At 44.4% G+C, this 23063-nt stretch overlaps 1 protein-coding gene across 1 annotated transcript in view; it reads left to right on the top strand.

Moving 5' to 3' along the window:
• The first annotated feature begins 3263 nt into the window (after positions 1-3263).
• The window catches only part of LOC133345034 (bone morphogenetic protein receptor type-2-like), a 45696-nt gene continuing 25896 nt past the window's right edge, over positions 3264-23063 (top strand). Inside the window, 3 exon segments of the mRNA XM_061555412.1 lie at positions 3264-3647; positions 16723-16905; positions 21491-21673. Of these exon segments, the coding sequence (XP_061411396.1) occupies positions 3548-3647; positions 16723-16905; positions 21491-21673 (466 nt within the window). The 5' untranslated portion in view covers positions 3264-3547.

Raw genomic sequence — 23063 nt, 5'->3', positions numbered from 1 at the left:
GACTAGGCTCTAAGGAAAGCTATCTCGGGTGTGGACCAATCAACTTCAAGAACAGTGCACATTATCAGAGTTATGTCTTTTGCTTGTATTATGACTGCAGGTATTGCGGTCTATACAAACATGACTCCTTGTAAAAAGGTGTCAGTTTTGTTGCCAGATAGAAGGGTAAAAAACTAATTATCATATTTTTACTGGCAAATGAGGTTCCCATAGAGTTCAATTCCAGTCCAAGTGTCTCCATGTTCAAACACGAAAGGGGGCGCCACTTGGCCACATTGATTCATTGGCTACCACATTCTGATGAGCTCCCACCCCTCTCCTCCCCCCTCAACTCGCTTTTAAGGGATTACATCTTGAATCATTGCCTCACTTGATGCAGCTAATCTGGCTGTGACGGTCCCACCTGATGACGGAGACTTGTGTTGCCTCCGAAACATCGTGATCTTTATTTTATTTTTTTTATAAATTTTGATGTTTTACCTACGTGACTTTACCGAAAAAACCTAAGAATATGAATATTGCAGCTACTGTAAATCCTAGCAGGGTGTCAAGTGAAGTTAACAGAGCGGTTTCAATAACAGTTGACCAAATGATAATTGGTTCTTTACCCTTCTATCTGGCAACAAAACTGACACCTTTTTACAAGGAGTCATGTTTGCATAGACCGCAATACCTGCAGTCATAAATACAAACAAAAGACATAACTGATAATGTGCACTGTCCTTGAAGTTGATTGGTCCACACCCGAGACAGCTTTCCTTCGAGCCTAGTCTCACATGGGTTGGACCAGAAGACGCCAAAAGCCATTTTGTCACTGACATTATCAGAGTTATGTCTTTGTCATTATCAGAGTTATGTCTTTTGTTTGTATTTATGACTGCAGGTATTGCGGTCTATGCAAACATGACTCCTTGTAAAAAGGTGTCAGTTTTGTTGCCAGATAGAAGGGTAAAGAACCAATTATCATATTTTTACTGGCAAATGAGGTCCCCATAGAGTTGACCAAATGTTTAACCAAAATATGGTGTCAGTGACAAAATGGCTTGTTTCACTGACATTTGGTCATGGTTTTGTAGAATCAGTCGTAAACATGTTTTTCCACCACTGTGTCACTTTTTGTGACAACTTATGTTTGCTTTTGGGAACAAGAAGTTTCCCCAGGTCACCTAGACCTATATTTTTAATCAGCAAGATCAATATTCGTAATAAAAAGGGTATGAGATTAAATTGACACCGACCAATAAAAACGAAATGTGGTGTTTAATTCTAGATTTGCAATATTTTCATGTTGGCGTCATGACTGACACCTCCGATTAGCACTGTTGGCTACGTACGGTGCGAAATAAGTTCTACTTCCATACATGGGCACATTAGTTCATCAAACTGGTATACCTAATGAAAAACAAAACACCCCATTTAAATCCACATTCAGAAGGGGTGGTGGTCATGCTTTTTCTAGCCAATCTAATGGTACGCATTTCACATTCCTCTATAACGAGGACCAGTCTCCAGATGTTACCTACTAGTTTGCTGCCAAGTTAGTGAAACTTGTACTGGTAGGAAGCTCCTGGTTACACCAGCCCACAGGGGACTATTGTGTCCGTCCGTCGTGCAGGGAGGGGCTGGGTGGGAAGGGGCTGGGTGGGGAGGGGCTGGGTGGGTCTGGGTGGGGCGAGGTGGGGCTGGGTGGGGAGGGGCTGGTCACCCCGTGGTGCCCTTATAAAACTCAACGTTTAACCTACTCAAGCCGGCTTGTGCCCGCCCTCAGTCGGCCATATTTGCAGAATACATCACGCCGCCGTTGACCCTGGCCATTGACCGAGCAACCCAACGTTCCTACCAGCTCCCTCCGCAGGAATGTGTTTTTATTGGCCCGAAGGAATGAAACGTCGAGTCTGTTCCAGCCTGATATTTCAACTATAACCTTGACGCTTGTTGGGTGGAACCACTATAAGTTAATACATGTGGTGCTTATTGGACTTTAAAAAGCTGAATAGAAGTTTGGCACACAATCCTAAAACCAAATGTTTCGAAATTTGCGACAACCAAAATTATGGCTCGAATGTTATTTATTCATTTGGTTCAGCTATTTTACGTGGCTTTGAGTTTCGTGCTAAACGCCAGTCGAGTAATCCACCTCGAGTGGAGTATGGGGCTTTAGCCGATAGAAAGTGAACCAAACCCGCTTTACCGGCTATCTCATACTATGAGATATATACTCTTTGGTTCTTTCGGTGTAGGTTATAAAATAAAATAAATCACGACGTTTCGATCGCAACACAAGCAATCATCATCATCAGGTGAAAAGCTCTATCAGATGAGATAGATTTGTAAATCCACGGCGTCCCCTTGTCGTGAGTCTTGGGTATGTTGCGAGCGGACTGCGACCACGCTGGTGAGCACCCAGGACCCGTTCAGATACCAACCAGCTCACGGATACTCTTTGGTTCTTACTTGACTTTACCGAAAGAACCAAAAAGTATGGATCATTGCAGTCACGAAAACTTCAAATCTAGAATCAGCTCACGGATGTTGTTCGCCGTGGCCGGCAATAAAACCTCATTTTCAAAGCACTCCACTCGGCCACCATATAACACATTCCTCCTGCGGACGGAGCTGGTAGGAACGTTGGGTTGCTCGGTCAATGGCCTGCAGGGTCAACGGCGGCGTGGTGTATTCCGCAAATATGCCCGACTGTGAGGGCGGGCACAAACGTTGAGTTGTATAAGGGCACCACGGGGTGACCTGCCCCTCCCCACCCAGCCCCATCCCACCCAGCCCCTCCCCACCTAGTCCCACCCTCCCCACCCAGCCGCTCCTCACCCTCCCCACCCAGCCCCACCCAGCCCCCCCACCCAGCCCCACCCCTCCCACTCAGCCCCACCCCTCCCACTTAGCCCCACCCTCCCCACCCAGCCCCTCCCCCCCACCCAGCCCACCCCTCCCACTCAGCCCCACCCTCCCCACCCAGCCCCTCCCCACCCAGCCCCCCTCCCCACCCTCCCCACCCAGCCCCCCTCCCCACCCAGCCCCACCCAGCCCCACCCCCCACTCAGCCCCTCCCCACCCAGCCCCTCCCCACCCTCCCCACCCAGCCCCTCCCCACCCTCCCCACTCAGCCCCTCCCCACAAACGGACGGACGGACACAATAATCCCCTGTGGGCTGGTGTAAGCATGAGGTTCCTGCCAGCATAACACCGCCGATGTATTTGTGCAGCTTCGTTGCGGCCTTTTGTTGGCTCCGGGAGGGAGGAGGCGAGGGAGGCTGCTGCGCTGGCGGTGTCGGGGAGGGGTTTCACTGTGTGCGGTGACGTCTTGTCGGAGCCTCCTCGTTCACCATCCACTCATCCCACCACATCCATCCCCTCCGCCGCCGCCGACACACACACAACCACCGAGTCGAGAGGATCCCCCGGCGTGGGAAGATCCGTGGAGAAGGTTTCCCTCCTACGGTCCAGTTAGGAGGAGGGAGTCGGGAGCGTGTCCTTGTCACAGGCACGCACGCACCGGAGGGTCGCCGAGATTTTGCGCAGAGTTCGCCGAGTGATGGTCACGGTGACGGTGATGGTGGTGATGGTGGTGATGATGATGGCTGGAGCGCTCATTCCCTGGACCGTGGCGGCGATGGTGTTGGTCCCTGGTGCAGGTACGGGGTCCGAAGTAGAGAAAAACTCAAGTTTTGGGATGATGATGATGATACAGATGATGATGATGATGCCGATGCAGCAGTAGCGGCCGCTTTTGTTCTTTATCGGAAGTGATTTGAATGGGTTTTTCATTTCGGTGCGTGTGATACGCGCGGTGTGTGATGTGTTTACTTTATGAACTACGGTGTGTGCCTGTACTGTAATGTATGGGCTGTTTAGTACTGTATATGTGAGTGTGTAATATGTAAGCTGTTGACGTGTAATGTGTAAACTGTTGACGTGTGATGTGTGCATCGAGGTCGACTCTGCTTCAAATGAGTTGCTGGTGCGATGTGTAAACATAGATACGGGTGAGACAAAGGCGATCGGGCGTGGTGCTGCTAACAGCATTTGCCTTAACTTACTGTTAAGGCTATACGGGGGGGCTTTGTCTTTGTGTGTAATTGATTAACTATGTATAATGCATGTATCAGTTGTGTGTATTGTTCGAACCACGTGTGAATCAGTACGCATTAAGTTGACGTATGCACCGTCTACTGTTACGTTGTGTGCATGTGTACACGGTCACCTGGATCCCAGGTTTGTTTCCATAACAGTGGAATATGCATCTCAAATGAGTCCATTTTTAATTCCCAGTTTCCACAACACATCTTACAGATGGCCAACTGCACTTTACAAGCTGCTGTGCAATTATAATCGGCTGTTGTGATGCCTTCAGTTTGTTCATTAGGATGTACGCCCTCAGCTGCTATTGTTACGGGTTGTTGTGTGTACGTGTGCCCGTTTCAGTAACAGCGATACACAGCAAGGTTTTAATATACCAGCATGGGACAACGCTTTGAAAATTATAATCACCGTCATGGCCATGCATTCTGACCTCTTCACGGACATGTCAATGCATTATCCACCGTTCTTTACTTTAAATAGGGCGCTTGTAATTCTGGCATAGTTTATATGAATAATCAACGCTTCACTGGATATTGAGGTTTCAATTCTTGAGTGCAATGTTTAATTTGGTGGTCATCTGGGTTTAAAATTGACACCTTTAGTGGCTAATGGGGCCACAAAGGTCAATGCACAACCAGATAATGTATTTTCCTGGTGACTGCTGCGTGGCAGAAGTGTATTTGAGAGTAGAAGACAAAAGCTTTGTTTAGACACCGAATGGATACAGTGAGTAACAACCGTGAAATGTTTCCCACCAGTAAGTTGAACTCCAATACACCAAAACATTTGTGCGGTCCAGTATTCTTAGGTTTAAGCCAAAAATATACAGCCGCCAACCCAACGTGTAACGGCTGACGTTTTAAAAATCAAGAACATTGGATGACATTAATGGTCACCTTTTGTGTGCCTTTAAAAAAAAAATCTGCCAGTCTCCCCATTAAAACTAACTAGAGGGAGATTCAATGCGAAAGATAAACATGCATTTTTTAGTGACAAGAGCAAGTCAATTGTAAATGGCATCGCTTCGATATGACACCTGAGCAATGGGGGAATAATTGTGATTTATTGCAAATTATTTTGACCTCGAAACTCCAGAGCTGAGGTCAATGCAGTATTAGATCAAATGGTGTTGCTGACTACATACAAAAAAATGCAGGGCCTCAAAGGTACTGTATATGGAGAGATTAACTCTTAGCCAAATGGAGGCTGGATTTTACCACCTTTAGCTATGAATATTTGAGCAGGCAGTGCAATACGGGCTCTCGGGCACAGTAAGTAGCATCCACAAAACACCGGTGCGGTTTAGTTACGTGCATTTCGTCTTCGTGGTATAAGACAGCCTTGCATGTGAATGATGCCCGAGCACTCTGTAGCTGGGATAAACAGTGTTGCAGCATGTTCTTGGTTCTTTCGGCAAAGTCACGTAGAAGGGAAATAATAAAATGAGAAAAATTTCACCATAAAATTCTCACGACGTTTCGATTGCAACACGAGCAATTATTTTATCATTTCCCTTCTACGTGACTTTACCGAAAGAACCAAGAATATGAATCCCTGCAGTCACGAAAGCTTTAAATCGAAAAAAAAGTATTGCAGCAGTTAGCGCCACTCAGCTGGGATCTGCGAGTTTCAGTCTGGGCCACATCAGTGGCTCGTGATATCTGAATTGTTTTTATCTCTCCCATTCGCCAGGACGCACTGACCCAGTTGCCTTGAAGCAAGTCAGGGTAGACAATATAATGTCCAACTATTTTTTTTAGACAGTTAAGTTGCTTTTTCTTCTTGGTTCTTTCGGTAAAGTCACGTAGAAGGGAAGTAATAAAATAATAAAAATAAAACATAATAAAATAAAATAATTCTCTTTATTTTATTATGTTTTATTTTTATTATTTTATTACTTCCCTTCTACGTGACTTTACCGAAAGAACCAAGAAGATGAATCCCTGCAGTCACGAAAGCTTTAAATCGAAATTTAAGTTGCTTTTTCTTTTGCGAAATGAAAATTTACAACCGATGGTCAAATAATTCCCATGACCTGCACTGTGAGGGGAGGCCTACATGCAGCAGTGGATTTACAAACGGCTGTCAATTATTATCATTAATTGTTACTTTGTGCGACCCACCGACCAACTCAACCATTGGGAATGTTGTTGGCTGCAGTAGTGTTGTTATTGCTCCAAGACTGGACCATTCAAATTATTCTGACAAACTAGCGACGAATAATGAGCAAAAACGTAAACCATGCTGTAACAGACAAAATAAGTGAGGATTTCTTTCTTAAGCAAGGTTTCATCTCAGCATGTGTTGCCTATTAGGCTCCTATGGATGTCAGTCACGGGGCTTTTCATGGCCATAAGTGTCACCTTTGTTGCGTGTTGTTAATACAGCAACTGTTACAAAATTTGCTAAAGGAGAATACAATTGCTGATAGGTATGTACTGCAAGTACATCAAAGTCCTGTCCTGGAATAAGACATTGCAGGCCCGATTGGTGTGCCGGTGCGTTAGCGAGTGAGTCGGTGCGAATTAACGAGCACCATTGTCGTTCTTCAACATCGCCTGGAAGGCTCCCTGCGTGCGTGGTGGCTGCCCAGTGAGAGACCGTGGGGGTGCCGGACCCTCCAGTGACATAGAGGCACAGAGCACAGGAGCAAGAGGGCAACACGTGCGTTCTACCACCCCTGTGTTCTACCACCCCTGTGTTCTACCACCCCTGTGTTCTACCACCCACCCCCTGTATTCTCGGTAAGGTTCACAGCCAGTAGAACGAGACACAGTGGGCACGTATAACGATGCTGAAACTAATACAAATATAAAACAATAAAAATCATCACGACGTTTCATCATCAGGTGTGAAATCCACAGCAAGAAAATTTGAAAAAAAAATTCTTGCTGTGGATTTCACACCTGATGATGATTGCTTGTGTTGCAGTCGAAACGTCGTGAGAATTTTTATTGTTTTATATTTGTATTATTTTATTATTTCCCTTCTACGTGACTTTACCGAAAGAACCAAGAATATGAATCCCTGCAGTCACTAAAACTTTAAATCAAAATTTGATGCTGAAACTGTTTATAACACTGTAACAACATTTTTTTGTTCCTGGGTACTAAGTGTTATTTCCTAATTGCCTATGCCTCAAAAGTGCAGAAAATGGCTATTATTCCCCACAAACTTTGCTTTTGTGACCAGGACAGTGATATTTTTGAATTTACATATTTTCAATGAGAAACGTGTGCATTTGTGTCTTTCGTTCACATCAAGTCCTGGTCACAAAAGCAACGTTTGTGGGGAATAAAAGCCATTTTCTCTACTTTTTAGGCATAAGCAATTAAAAAATAATACTTAGTACCCAGGAACAAAAATTGTGTTGCATAGTGTGATGATTCAGACTGAAAACGTTTCACGTTTCGAGCCAATGAGTAAATAATGCTTGTTACGGCTGTGTTGGACTTAATTTAGTTTTCAATTTATACTCGCGATTTCAAATCTGTAATGTAAAACAAATATTGAATGTCACTAGGTAAGGCCCAAAATACAGACACACGGAGAAATAGCCAGTGATGTCATATAGAAAACCGTAACAATAGATTTCCCAGCTGGACTTCAATTGCTGAACAATGTATGGAGATTTTGGTGTGCGTATTGTTAAGCTTGGTCTGTACAGTGCACCGTAAAGTGGTTTTATGAGTCGAAGATAAGATCATAGATTGCCATAACCAATTCCATTACACTGAGGTTTATGGCAGGGTCTTAATAGCCAAGCGCTGCCATAATGCTCCAATCTCACCTCAACAACGCAGTGGCCGCTCACAGATCACAACATGATGTAGAGCGTTGGAGTTCCAGAGGGAAAACAGCTACTAGCGTCACTTTTTGGGATCACGATATGAATAAAACATCGATTTTTTTTTCTCAACGGTTTTGTTTAACTTCACTTGTGTTTGTCGTGGTCAAATCTTGTAATCAAAAGTTAGTCTACTTCCATAGTCGACTTCTTGTTGTCCAATCAATTCAACATTTTGCGCACGTACTCAGCTCCGGTGACAATGCATGCCTGTATGAAAAGAGGCATCAATTAATTGCCTCCTTTCAAGCAATAGCAATTTTTGTATGGACGGCTTATTAATTATATATTTGTGTGGAGGTCAAAAACGCAGCGGTCTCTAAACTGTGGAAACGGCCCGCACAAAAAGCTTGTGCCGTGTGTCTCTTGCGCCATTGACGTACTTCTCGACCGTGAGTTAAACGAAGTTGTTAATAAAACCGTTTTTTTACTTTTTTTTAAGGAGTTTATTTATATTGTGATGAATGTAAATGAGGCTCATCCTGGCCTCTTGAGTTCACATCTGGTTGAACAAAACAAATGGGAAACTTGCATATAGCAGCCTCTGGTGGCTGCAGGGATCACGTGAACCTAATTACTGGAAATACAATGGACACATAATACTGTCATGTTTTATAACCGTTTTGTAAATACACTGCTGGATGAAGATGTCCCCACTGTTGTCGGTCATGGGAGACGTTTAACCATACTTCGTCACATTGGGCAGTGTTGGTTGATGAAGGTGGTAGCCACAGGATCGGTTCAGATATTATTCACTTTGAAGTGACGCTAGCTGTGGCAGGGAATCAAACTCGGATCCCCAGGTTCATAGTGCTAACCACTGTGCCATCCTTCCAGCTTACATTTAATATACACGAGTTAAAAAAAAACATCTATCCTTACCTGCACAGTTCAATGCATGTGTGATGAGTTTTAGAATCGTTATCATCATGCGATTAATCGATGCATCTTCATACCCTTTAAAGAATTTTTTTTTTCAAAAGTCCCCAGCATTTGGCGTTTTCTCATCTGTCTTATGTCTTTAACAATGTAGTTTCACTTACAGTGATCAAGCACCTGCTGGGAGTGATGCTTTGCCGCGTCCTGAGAGCACCGTTTCTGCCTCATGAAGGAGGGGGGCCCCCTCCCGCTTGCAGGAATTCAGTCTCGTGTTTATTAGGCTGCAAATGACCCCCGTTACTTGGACAAATCTGGTCACCTCCCCAGTTATAGATCCTAATAGACCAGACAAAATATATATATATATATATTTTCGACGTAATTATATTGTGTTAACATTCCAACACACTTTACGTTTGGATAAAATGTGATGTTTGTGATATGCTTATTTAAAAAGTTATTGCCAGTTTCAAATGAATATGATGGCTTTGTTTCTTGTAATTTGGGCCAAGAATTCGATGTTTAGTGCTGTGAGTGAACGGTTATTTCACTCGTGACAAAACCACAGACCTTATTGCTATTAAATAATAATAATTATAATATCAATGACATCAATATTGCCACCGGTTTCTATAGGGTATTGTGCAGGATGTGACAGGCACACTTGTGGCTGCCATGAGTCCTATTGTGTTGCGTGGTAACCAATATTTATTGAGGCTAGGAATAATGGATCCAAATAACGTGCAGTAGGTATCAAAATCCCACAAATAGGATGGTGTACAATTCGAAGAGCATAGACATGTTAGTCTCGTCATGCTCAAGCATTGGGTAGAGTTAATCTATTTTGTCAGAAGCGAGTGGTAAAACTTCCACAAATCTATGGCAGGAACCAGAGCATACTTTGGGGCAAGTGACTACTAAGTTGTGCAGCGTCAACAGTTGGCTGTCGTTTCACTGAGAGCAAATGGAATGTTTGACTAATGATGATGGTTATGGGCTACATTAATGATTCGGAGTCAACCTGATGCAGTAACTGAACTAAATCCCAGAAAGAGTAAAAGTGTTAATTCCGAATACATAATTTCTATACTAGCTTTCCGTTGTGAAACTAATGCAAAATACTGAAATTCTAGTGTGAAAAATGCTTGACTGCTGAACAGCATCAAGCATCCTAACTAATCACAGTCGCCACATCCCCCGCACATCAGCAAGGATCTGATCTTTCAGATGTCAACGCTCAGCAGAGGCTCACAGTTGAATTTAGATCACGATTCATAACGTCTCACCATGTCCTAATTTTTTGTATGCAGTGTAATTAAGCAAGTGGCACTGCAATTACTAGCATTGCGAAAACATGAATATCTCGATAGCTTTGCCCGAGCGTGCTGGAGCGGGAAACGCACCGATGGTGTTTTTTTGCGTTCAGCAGAGCGGTGGAAAAAGGCCCCCTTCCTCACCCCACCCACCCTGCCGCACCCTGGTCCGCGGGTTCTTGCACGGTGCCGGTGTGTCTGGCGCTAACGGGCATCCCGCCAGGCCGAATGTTCGTCTCCCATTGTTGCGTTACCCGTTGCTGCGTCAGGGGAGGGACGGAGGTGGCTCGGTTCAAAGGGATGGCACGATCCGGTGGTAGTGGTGGTGCAGCCGGATTGCATTATATATCCAAATTATTTGCGTTGTTGCGGCTCGTTGCGAGGGGATTTTGCGTTTATCCACACGATGTATGTCCAAGTCTCGCGTATTGATCTGAACGAGACGAGGGGAGGAAGTAAATAATTTATCGTTCTCTCGGGTTTTTTTCCGGTTCAAGGAAGAACATCGATTTGGTTTGTAAAAACGCATGCAGGGAAACACAATTTATTTTTTTATAAATATCTGGGGGACATAAGTAATTTGATATAAATCTATGTGTTACTTTATATGAACATTTCAAGGTCCATGGTGATTATGAGATGCTGCTATTGCGGCATGGATTGGATTATGATTTTTAATATCACACATTGATTTTTTTTGGTTTGCACCGAGCTAATCCAAAAATAGTCACACCTCAAAATGTTACCGCATTTGGAGCGCTGCTGTGGATGAATGAAAGTTGCTCACCTCCATTCTTGTTCTTCATCAACAAACGTGCTTCTCATCATAGTCCTTGATTTATCCATTGCTGGATGAAGGGCTGCCCATACTGATGTGACCAAAGAAATGACAGTGGTGACCTTTATGTAGAGGGAATGGTAAAATGCTGTGTCGGTGTCACTGGTGTTAAATTTCTTGTGGGGGCGATGCCACTGTGAACTGACGTGTCATTAAGCATTTCTAAAATAGTGTGGCATGCCGCTCCGAAATATATTTTTTAGGAGATAGAAAAGGTTTCTTGCATGTGCTTCATGCGCGATATGTCAAACCAGCGACATCAGTGTAGATTATTTTTAATACAAACCGCTTTGGAAGCATAATATAAATGAGTTTCTGTCACTGCATAGGTACACTGTGCCTGTAATTCATGATGATAAAGATCATCGTCAGCATCTTTTATAGAGAATTTTGTTCCTATTTATACAACTAATTTCCTATCTTTCCATATCATGATGCTCACTTTAGAATTCATTTAGACGATTACAGTAAATGTAATTACGATTTCAAATCTCATAATGTATATTTTTAAAAAAATCATCTTGCATACAGGGCTACTTATGGATATTACACAAATAAGTGTGAGGGGGTTCGTTTTTAGTCAACACATGAGTTAAAGATGATGGTTTGTCGTGTTTCTATACATTGGTATTTTTTTTAAACCTTTGTGAACAAAAAATTAGATGACATGGTTACATTATGAGATTTCGAATGTATTTTGATCTGTTCATATTTTTTGTTATCAATCAATATAAAAAATCATCAGCACCCCACTTATTGCAAACTCGCTTCACACTGTGATCCTGGAATAAGTATTATGTTCCCTGCTTTGTTTCAGGAGCAAGAAAAAAATTCCTAATCATCCACCACACGACATTGATTATGCTCTGCTGAACAGGGCGTATGTCTCATACCCACAACCACATCCTGTTGTAGAAAGGCTGCCTCCCTTGTAGAGGTATGCTCGGATACATGTGATCGAGCGCGAGAACAAAACAAGTCCAAATGGGTATGATAGCTGGCAGACCCGTTTCTGTGCAATGCCTGCCTTCCTGTTACCGGGGGAGACACGTTATCGGCCGGAAAGCGCTGTTATTCCTGCCGACGACAGAAACTCCAATTAGGGCAGGCTGAGAGCCCAGCCGCGATTGTGATGATGTTTTGTGTTTTGCTGTTGTGACGCCACAGATGTTGCTTGTGCATATTTCTCTCGCCCTGTCGTCTTAGCGCACTAATGCGGCGCAGAGAAGAGAAAAACGGGTCGCATCCTTTGACCTTCGAGCTGTGGAATAAAGTGTTTTCCACATCCGTCGAAATGGAATTCTTTTGCCAGACATTGTATAAAAAAAAATGCTCTTTGAAAATCAGTTGTAAAAAAATAAGAGATTTATATTTTTTCTATTACTGTATTTCCATTTACTGCAGAGATGAGGTAGCGATAAAACTAGATGTTAAAGACTAAACACAATTTGCAAAAGTAAACTATTACATGGGGTGCTGTAGTTGACATTCCAAATCTAAATGTGACCCGCAGCATACATCCTGAGTGAATTAACTGGCTCCATATGAATACGTATAGCCCGATTTAACCTTCAAGGGATAGGGTGGTCTGACAATAATAATCTTATTAAAGAACTATGACATGAATTCTCAAACCAGAGGGATATTTTATGTTGCTGTTGAATACGTGCTTATTTTTAGTCTAAGAGGAGAACTTTTATTTTAAAGGTTTCAGCAGCAACGAGCGTCGCTGCCGTTCGCTTGCTGTGCAACACTCAGTTCTCGGAGTTGATTCTATTGAGTCTGCCGCATGGAGACAGCATTCACCCAGCCCTAATTCCTCGCCTTACTCGCCCTTGACCAAGGGTGGCACAGTCGGGTTTTTTACAATCGGGTTTAATTGTCTTTTTATATTAAACCCGATCATCTGAGATTGGGAGAAATCCTGTTTAATTGGTTCTAATTGCAGAACCGCACTTCGCCAACTTCTCAAAGATGGGCTTCATCCATTCCAAGCGAAGGAACTCACTGGCGCCCACGATTGTGGAGAAGCTCGTGTTCATCACGACCAACCTGCCCGCCGCATTCTACGACTACCCCGTGCCCGATGGCCCCGAGTACGATAGCAGCACCGACGAGGAAGCAGCCTAAGCCTATCAGATTTTCGTATTCATTAAACCAGGTTTTAATTCCCGAAATCGGGTTTAATTCTATTAAAGAAAAAACCCAATGCCTGCCGCTGGAAAAATAGGGTTTTTTCCACCCATGCCCTTGACTTGTCTTACTCGGTATTTCAAAAGAGCTGCCTCAGTCGGCTGACACAATGCATTAGATCCCCGAAGCGCAGAGCTACCCCAGGCTAGGAATTTTTTGGGCAATTAAATTGCGTTTGGAGAAGGAACAAAAAAAAACGCACAATAGACCTGCGTGTTGTCCGCAGGCCTATTTACAGTATTTAATAGCGTCCGATGAAGGCCCCTTCCTTCTTGGCTTGTTGTATTATTGCACTTTCTTTTGTCACAACCTGAATGTCTTTAAATATTTAGTGAACACAGTACCGTTTTCATAAACGTTCAAACAAAACTTGCATTTACCATATTTATTATTCTGTCCAAAATGTGAAGTGGATTGTACTGTTGAGTGTAAATGAAGTGCGCTTCATTGCAATTCACAGTGGACGTGGAGCAGTCAGAAGATTTGGTGACACGATGTTCCAAGTATGCAGACTCGCCTGTCTGTTATTTTTCAACGTGGTTATCATTTCTGTGCATTTGTAATGTGAAACTAGAGCTTTCAAAAAAGGTTAAATGTCTTATATTTGCATATTGCGATTTTAATGGTCCTCCATGAAGGTTAATAAACTCACGCGGCAATGGCGGTGGCCTTTATTTAGCGAGGAAAACCTCACCGAGTCTTAAGCACAATAAAGCTGATTAACACAACAAATTGTATGCACGGGTGGAGCGGTAATGCAGTGTTTATCCCACTGTGCGATAACCTGGCGAGCTGAGTTCAACTTCTGGCAATGGCTAACATCAATGGCTCGTGATATCTGAACCAGTCTTGGGCCCTCCTCCCTTAACCTAATCTGCGCTGACCAGCGTGGTGAAGCATGCCATAGCAGGACATATATACGCTTATTGAAAACATTCTTATTTAGGCATCATGGAATTTTGCTTTCACTGTCAAATTCAGTTTTACAAAAGCACTTCAACCTGATTTTGCTCCCTTATTTATTTCATCTTTTTTATATCCCAGTCTAGCTTCAGTAATTTCCCTCAAAAAAACTTGATCTGCTGTGTCCCTCCAATCATATTTTTATTTTGTGCATCGAACTTTTAGTATGCATGACTTTTGGTTTGCTCTTATCGGTCATTACTTGAGAGATCATTTGCATGAGTTATAATAACTGTCATCAAAAAGCCTAAGATGTGATAATAGGTTTTTCCCCTTTTTTCTGGCAACAAAACAGGTGTTAAGATGTTAAAACACCAAAATGTAACCTTTTACAAGGAATCATGTCTGCATTAACAACCATGCTTGTGGTCAGAATGAAAACTAAAAACATACTCTGATAATATATGCATTGTCCTTGAAACTGATTGGTCCACACCAGAGACAGCTTTCTTTTGAGCCTCGTCTCAAACGGTGTTAGACCAGAGGACGCCAAAAGGCGTGTGGATGTTTTTTGTTTGCATTCTGACCACAAGCATTGTGGTTAATGCAGACATGATTCCTTGTAAAAGGTTTCATTTTGGTGTTTTAACATCTTGACACCTGTTTTGTTGCCAGAAAAAGGGGAAAAACCTATGATCATATTTTGGTACTGGCAAAGGGATGAAGCCTAAGATGGTTAATATTTTCTAGATTTGTTGTTACACCTTTATTTCTCAGATATCTCATCCCCCCCCCCCCCCCCTTATCGTTATCCACTGAAGTAAATTTCTTCACCCCATTAATGTACACATGCGTGCACCACCATGCAAACCGTGTGCCTGTTTGCATGCAATATCGATAAATAAATAAAAATACATTGTCCTCCCCAATTTGCTGTGGAACACGGAGAGGCAATCCTCGGAGCCTGAACTGTGCTGCCGAGATTCCTGGCAGTGTAGTCTTTATAGCAAGTGGACATATTATGTTTCTATGTGGCACTGATTAATTATTCGAAGTCACCAAAATGTGCATTTTATTTTCATGGATATCATACTTTTAACCTTAATGCACCCGCTGGTTCGCAGGCTTCGCCTGCTATTGAATTTATTTCGGCAGGGTCGTTACCAGCGTTGGGTGTATAGTGTGTCGCCCAGCAGTTGTAAAGGGAGTGGGTTTGATGTCCGCTCATCAATATTGAGCATTCGAGGATTTGAAAAAAAAGCCAATTATTTACCCAGGAAAGCCTCCCTAAGGCCAAAGATTACTTTTCATGGTCCTGCATTGGGATGATTGGGAGAGCAGTGGTACAATAGTAAACGCCCTGTGTTATGAAACCCAGTTACTCAAGTTAAATGTTTTACATTTTACTGGACATCTGTGAAAAAGAGCTTCATAGCTCATCAGATTCCTCCAGTCCAAAACACGCTCCTTCGGAGTGGGCAGGTAGGAACTTGGTTGGACAGCGCATACGTGCACGACAGAAAGCTCGTGGTCACGTGACGCACTTCAACCAATCCGGGAGCGTACATGTTTGGGAGGGGCTATGCACGACAGACAAATAATCCCTGGTGGGCAGTGTAGAACTGTTGTTCCTACCTGTATAAATATTCTGATTCTCGATTCAAGGTCACTTGCTGTGCTGGTGAAGGAGGAACTCGACCAGCTATGTTAGCCACGTCATTGACAAGGGATATCTGATCTGGTCTTTGGGTGCCTTACCCAGCCCGCACTGAGCAACATGAAGTATCATCAATACAATCCCATTTAACACGTTTATTATGAATACAATTCCATGTTGGTCATAGAAGTTGATGCACCATGCGTTGCCTGGTCAGTGTGGGACGTGGGGGTTTGGGATGGGGGCAATGTTGCCCAGGACCAGTTAAAATGTCGCTCACTAGTGTTAGTTATGTTCGTACAATGTTATTCATGGCCAAGAATTAAACCTCGGTCTTTACAATTTTTTTTTACAATAATTTACAATTATGTATGTGGGTGTATGTCTTATATTTCTATATGATTTATACTTGTGTACGCGCACGTTGCATGCATTGTGTGCATTGTGTGTATGTGTGTATCTACTTGACATCTGTGAAAAAGAGCTTTATAGCTCATCGTATTCCTACAGTATAAATATTATGCTTCTGTATGATTTGTTTGTGTGTAAATGTGTGTGTAAATTCTTATTGTGTGCGTGTTTATGCATTGTGCACGTGTTGCCCATGTTCAGGGGTGAATGATATGGCCCAGCGGTATGGGCGTTTGACGCTTGTTGTAGAGATTTGTGGTTCGAATCTGGCAGGTTACCCAAGTTAATACTCTGGGTGAAATAATCATTAAATACTACACACCGTCTGATTAGCGATGGACACTAGGGATCTCCTGACGTCATTTAAAATAAATAGGCCACTGTGTGCAACTTCCTCGTCCAAGCATGCTAAACAATTCAAAACTTACCCACTAATTAATCATTCATATTACACAAATCAACGTAGCCCGCTACTGCGAAACTACCACAGACTGTGTCCGTGAAATGTATCACGTTCGCGATGATAGCCTTGCGGTAAGAGTGGCGTGAATATCGAATGTACTAAATTATTATTATTATTCCTCAGGCTCCAAGCCAAGCAGGGAGATGTTCTGCGCGTGGTCCGACGACACGGCGAGCAACAGCTCGGCTGCCGGGCACGGCCTGCCCGCGCGTTCCCACAATGATACCATCCCCTGCCTTGAGAACAGCCACTGCTACGGGCTGTGGGAGAAGGAGCCGAGCGGCAACTACCGCATCATCAAGCAAGGTGTGCATCCTGTGTGTGTCTTCGTGTGTGTGCGTGCGTGCGTCGATGTGTCTTTGATCGCTTGTGTGATCATGAGTGTGTGTGTGAGCACGCGTGTGATCGTGCGTGTGTGTATGCTAGCGTGTGTGGGTGCATTGTGTGTGCGTGTGCGAGTTTATGCGCACGTGTGCACGCCAGCAAAGTGGTAGAGTGGTGGCGCAGTGGTTAGCGCACTGCACTATGAACTCGGCAACTCGAGATCAATTCCTCGCCGATAGCTAGAATTGGTGGGAATCTATATATATAAAATCGTGAATGTCTGTCTGTCCGTCTGTGTGTGTGTGTGGATTTCGGACCATACGCACTGTCATTGGACGGCGGTTGCCCCTGGCAACGGCTAGCGACGCCTTCGCCGCTTTCATTGGACCTGGCAACGGCTAGCGACGCCTTCGCCAAGGGCTGCAGTTTCATTGGACGGCGGTTGCCCCTGCCAACGGCTAGCCACGCCTTCGCCACTTTCATAGGCTCCGTAAATAATTAAATAATAGCCATTACACAGCATTGTTGGAGCGCTAGGGGGGGGGGAAGGCACGCCACCCGTACCCTGCCTCTGCCGGCTGGACAATTTAGGCGAGGCCGCAGGCTCTGCACGCTACTAGGCCTCGACACCCACCACGCCACTCTGAGGTAAATTCATCAAAGTTTTTCCTACTCTTCACTCCACCCCCACCACAATGTGTGCAATTAATATTACTTTTAAACCCAACGCGCCAACAATCGATTACTTAAATGTTCACTGTACAAATAGACACTAAGCTGGGTCAGCGTACTGCCAGTCTATCATGTACACTGTAGCCTGCTTATTAAGCTTGGTGAGCGTACTGCCACTCTATCATGTACACTCTAGCCTGCTTATGAAGCTGACTGCGTGTACTGGCAGTCTATAATGTGGACTGTAGCCTGGTTATTATAATCGATTCTTTATATGTTCTTTGTACAAATAGTCATTAAGCTGGTTGAGCGACCCCAGTTCGATTCCAACTCACACCCACCACCGCTGACGATTATTTGAAACGGACCTGGCCCTCCCCTAGGTCCACTCAGCCTCAAACGAGTAACTGCTGTAGCGTATTAACATCGCCACTGGGGAGACAAAGGCGGCCGGCCGTGGTGGATACAAGTCCCGGGCGAAGCCGGGTAGTACAGCTAGTTAATATTTAAAGTGGGTAGACAAAGTTGGTTGGCTGTGGTGCTGGCCATATTTCGTGGGCTGCGCGGGCCTTAACAGGTGCTGACTAACAGCACTCGACCAAACAGCCTTTACAGTATAATGTGGTCCTTGTTTTTGTATACCAACAGCTTTTCCCCATTCCATAAGGTCTTTCCGTGTGCTAGGCTTGGGACGGAAACGTGGTGTATTCACGGTCACTTCGTTGTAGACGATAGGGTGCATTCCATGGCACGTTTTTTTATTTCTACAGAGCACCTACAGTTGTGGTAGCCCTTGTGTCTCTTGAACGTCATAGACGTTTCTGCCCTTTTCTGCCCTTTCTACTTGGAAGAAGGGCCACTGGCTGGAATGTTAATCTCTCCGTTTTCTTTCACATGAGCTCGCGTTGGCTGCTTGTAAGGATGCATGTTGAGCTGTGCTTGAATGCTGCAGCCGGCGCAGTCCGTTAAGATTAATTTAGTCATTACCGTAACGAGCTTAGAGAGCTGCTAGCTGCTCACTGCTCTGGCTAGAGGAGTCAGTGGTGACAAACAATTATCCGCTAGCAGAACTCGAATGGCTGCAGGGTAAAATGAGCATGTGTGGATGTGGCATGGAGAGAGGGTGAGCAAGTGAGCATTGGATAACAACCGCTACCCTCTGCATTAAGCTGATGCTGTACAACGCAGACCAAACAGTGATGTCATTATCGGCGCTCGCCACGGATTTGGTTGCATGCCGGTGTGTGTGGAAATTTACCGCATTACTCGTATCAATCATAACCCTCAACTGAGTCACAGGACTCATTTTTTGGACGGTCCTGCACTGTTATGCTTGGGCAGTTCCTTTTCTAAGGTTTTTTTAGTGGAAGGCAATGTCCAGAAAACCCCATTGTATAAGAAAACCTGAAAATGCCAGCAACCTACTTGCCATGTTGCCTTCTATTAGCCACCTACTTGCCCCTTCATTTGCAGTATCGCATGCACCGTGATCTCGGGCAGTTCCCAACGTGTGGTTTGCGGGGAGCATTGCGTGGAGAGACTCCGCAGAGCCGTAGGAAATGGTCTGTGCAACTGTTTGTAGAAACGATCTTTTTTGCAAAACACCAAGTTTATTATTGCATCGTGGGCCATAATTTGTTTTTGAATGTTGATGGTGGTCCGCAAGTCCATACCTAGGCCGGGAACCCCTGATCTAGTACCTGTAACCAGAGCAGCAGGCTGGTGCAGCAGTCACACTCGTGACTCGTGGCCAAAAGGGACTTGGTTCGATTGCCGACTAAGGCTATTTTCTGCTTAGAGATGTTGTATGCTCACCTCCTGTTCTGAATGGGTTTTCTGTGGGTTCTCTGGTTTCCTCCCAACATAAACAAAAACACACAATGTTACTAGGATTGGCCAAACTTCCCAAAACTGAAAATGTACCTGTAGGGATTACACATCACCCTATTGCCTAAACATTGTAGGGCCCTCCATAAAAAGATTCTTGAGATTCAGTGAGGTTTTCCTGGGTAAACTAGCACAATAATAATAATGAACCAGGACCCACTGCTTGTGGCAATTCAGGGCGCAGATTGGCCTCTTTAACCTCATCTTGTACGAGCCTGACTCTTGCCGGTCTCCTGTGACCTTTGCCTTTTGCTCGACGACTAATTTTGTTTTGACTCTATCTATCACATCGTTTCATTTAACTGTGTTTGTCGAAGCTACATTTTAGGAATATGTGTGTACCTTCTGCTTTAGGAAGCAAAAATGTGGCATCTGTCATTTTGCGTCATGTCATTATAATTCCGCCGTGACACAGCGCCTCCGCCGTAGCAGTGTGGACACGCTTTGCGGTTGGCTTATACAGTGCATTCCACATGCTGTAATTTCATCTTCAAACCGTTCTCGTATCAAACACCTGTCATCGCTAGTAACTTCTATACCCAGCCTCTTTCCGCATCCTGAAATAAATCTTCTAAATATTTCTGAAGCTTTTCTTTCAATCCATTACGGTTTGGAGTATGCTTTCGCAGAGCTATAATTTGCTCTTATTCAACTTTCAGGTTTGACTGTGTGCCCTAAGTCGCCCTCCTTCCACCCCGGTCTTCGTAGACCACAAAGGCATACGATGAATTAGGAGCACAAATGTAACGTGACGGGAAATGTTACCGGTGAGGTCAGCTGTAAGGCTCACAGATTGCTGCTCTGTACCGACCGCTTGCTGTAGGCTTGTGTAGAAGCAGCAAATATGTAGCAGTAGGATGCTGTGTTTTTAAGATAAGCTTTATCGGTGAGGTTATTGGAAGCTCAGGGGACGAATATTTTTTAGACCGTTGGGTCGGCACTGCTCTGAACTTGGGTTTGAATCCAGGCAGCCACGAGTGATTACATTTGGTTTTCAACTTGTGACGAGTTAATGATCCAAGCCCAGCCATCAGTGTCTGCAGAAAACAAATCTTAACATTAAATAGGTATTTTTTGCCTGTGGTTTATTCCAGCTTTGAGATTGTAAAATGTTGATGCATTGCTAGGCAACAACCACTGTTTGCAGAGAATATTAACGGTGACTTCTAGTGCCTCTTAAAGAGACTGCACAATGAGATATGTGGTGTCATTTTTCTAGAGCTGTTCCCCATTACAAGGTGTGCATTAAGTACGTACAATCAAGAGTTCTGAATGGAAGTTTCTTTGTATTGTGACATGAAGCCAATAGCACGATCGCAGTGTAACTCGTAGGAGGGAAATAAATAGATGCAACCCAACCAAAGGTGACACCATCACACGTCACAGATATTAAGAGAATTTTCAAAGGGAGCCCAGAAAACACCGTTCTGTCTGTTTGCACCGAGCTGTGTGCACTTGACGTGCGCCTTTTCTCTTGTACTTTTCTCTCCTTAAATGCATCGTACGTTGGAGTGACTGACGGCCGTCATTTCTCGTTATGCTTTGACGATCAAATCTTTCTCGCCTGCATGCACATTGTCTCGCTCTCCAATCGACAAATCGGTCGCGCATTGGTGCGTTATGTTAATGAGCCAGATGAATTTGCTGAGAGCAACGTTGCCGCAACAACATCAGCCGTTCACAAAACTTTTCACAAAACTTCCATAAAATCTCAAGACAATCACTGACTTGTCAGGCGACTCGCTTAGGCCATGTGTGGGTGGTATATTGAGCTTGGTCAATCCGTAACACCTGGGTCTGTCCCGTTGACCTGCCAGAGCCTTCAACAAATTACGTGGCCTTAAAGTGCACCTAGTCCGGCCCAAGCACTGTGGTAACATCACCTCCATTTCGTGGCGAATGGCAGCTGTTGTTGCTGCATGTAAGTGCATGCGTGCACCTGTGTGTGTGTCTTTGTCTTATACACGTGTGCTTGCGCGTGTGCTTGCTGCTGTGATGCCCGAGACAGGCTGCTGGCTACAGCCCGGAGAGAAGCTCAACTGCCGGCAGTCGGAGTGCCTCGTGTCGGTGCCGCCCACCAATATCCTCAACGGGCGATCGCGCTTTTGCTGCTGCGTGGGAAACATGTGCAATGCCAACTTCACGGAAACCTACATCACTCCGCCTCACCCCACCAACGTCCTGCCTCTCGGTACGGAGACCCCCTCGGCTGCTCGCGACCTGACGTTGATGGTACTGTTCTAGTCGTACAACTGCGTCGATATTCTCAGTCTTCAGCAGCTCGGGGGTATTTAGTTCCGTGATGTGCGGTGATGGTCGTCGGTGCGGTGACTTGGCCCGAGTAGGGGTCGCTCACAGTGTTGCCGTTGCTTTTGGGATCGGGAGAACGATTAGCTTCAGTCGCCGATTTGTTAAATTCGTTGTGTTTTCACACGAAACAGTGTAGACCATGAGAAGGTTGTCATCTTGACCACATTCCAAAAAATATTATTTTATTCGTCCAAGAAAGCTGCGATGATTATCAAGACATTTTGTTAAGAGGGTCCAACAATGGGATTCTTGAGTTGTTTTTGGTTTTAAAAACGAATTGAATATAGTTCTTGATAACCCCCAGGGCATATTCTTCTGAAGAAGATCCATTGGAATGTAGCATTTCTACCATGTGATCAGCTCCTGGAATTAAACTCTGGACTATGCTCACTTCAGCAATGACATACTCATACCTGCCTTTACATTTCTTATTCATGACTTATATTTAGGCTTTATTAATTATTAATACTCACATTAATGCTTAGAATACTCACGTTAATACTTGGGTTGCATTTTATTTTAAAGTTTACTTCCCATTTCAACGTGCAATTTTTTCGGCTATAAAACTTGTTGTTTTTATCATTTCAATCGTTCAACATATTTATTTATCGAGGTCCCTCTTGCAAAGAAAACCATTATTTATTTTGTCTCAACCGGGTTTGTTTCCACTTCCTAGTGAAATAAATCAAAGTGTTCTAAGATGCAGCGTTAATGCAACGGTGCCAAAGTCTGCACAAAACACTGCTGTGCTGTGTAAAATCGCGACCATTCAGGCTGCTCTCGCCAAACCTGGCACCCGCGGTGGCACTGGCGGGGGTCACGGTCCAGATTCTTGCCGTTGGGCCAAGTCCTCCTCCCTGGGGCCACAAGATGCTAAAGGGCCGCACTGACGTGAGCGGGTGGCGCCACGCCACGGCGTGACGGAGACTGGGAGCCGGGTCTTAACATAAACAACAACTCGCGCTCCAGATAGGCATCGTCGCACGCCGCCTCCACAGCGAATTACGCGGCAGGGTTGGGAATGTCGAAGCGACAGCGCCTATTGCTGAGTTCGTCACAACCATTACCGGCAAGCGGCCCATGCAGTCCCAACGGGAGAGAGCGATCGTGCATGCATATTTCATCTTGTGTCACTTCCGCATCACGGAAAGATTTAATCGCAAGCTTTCACTGGAATATATCTTGCCACACTGTGTCGGGCAGATTTTTCCAGTAAAATATATATTTTGATTGTTATTATAAAAAAAACTGAATTTTTTAATATTCCGTAT

The sequence above is a fragment of the Lethenteron reissneri genome, chromosome 21, assembly GCF_015708825.2.
Source record: "Lethenteron reissneri isolate LAM-NWPU_2019-01 chromosome 21, ASM1570882v1, whole genome shotgun sequence".
Lineage (NCBI taxonomy): Eukaryota > Metazoa > Chordata > Hyperoartia > Petromyzontiformes > Petromyzontidae > Lethenteron > Lethenteron reissneri.
This window is presented reverse-complemented; position numbering and strand designations above follow the sequence as displayed.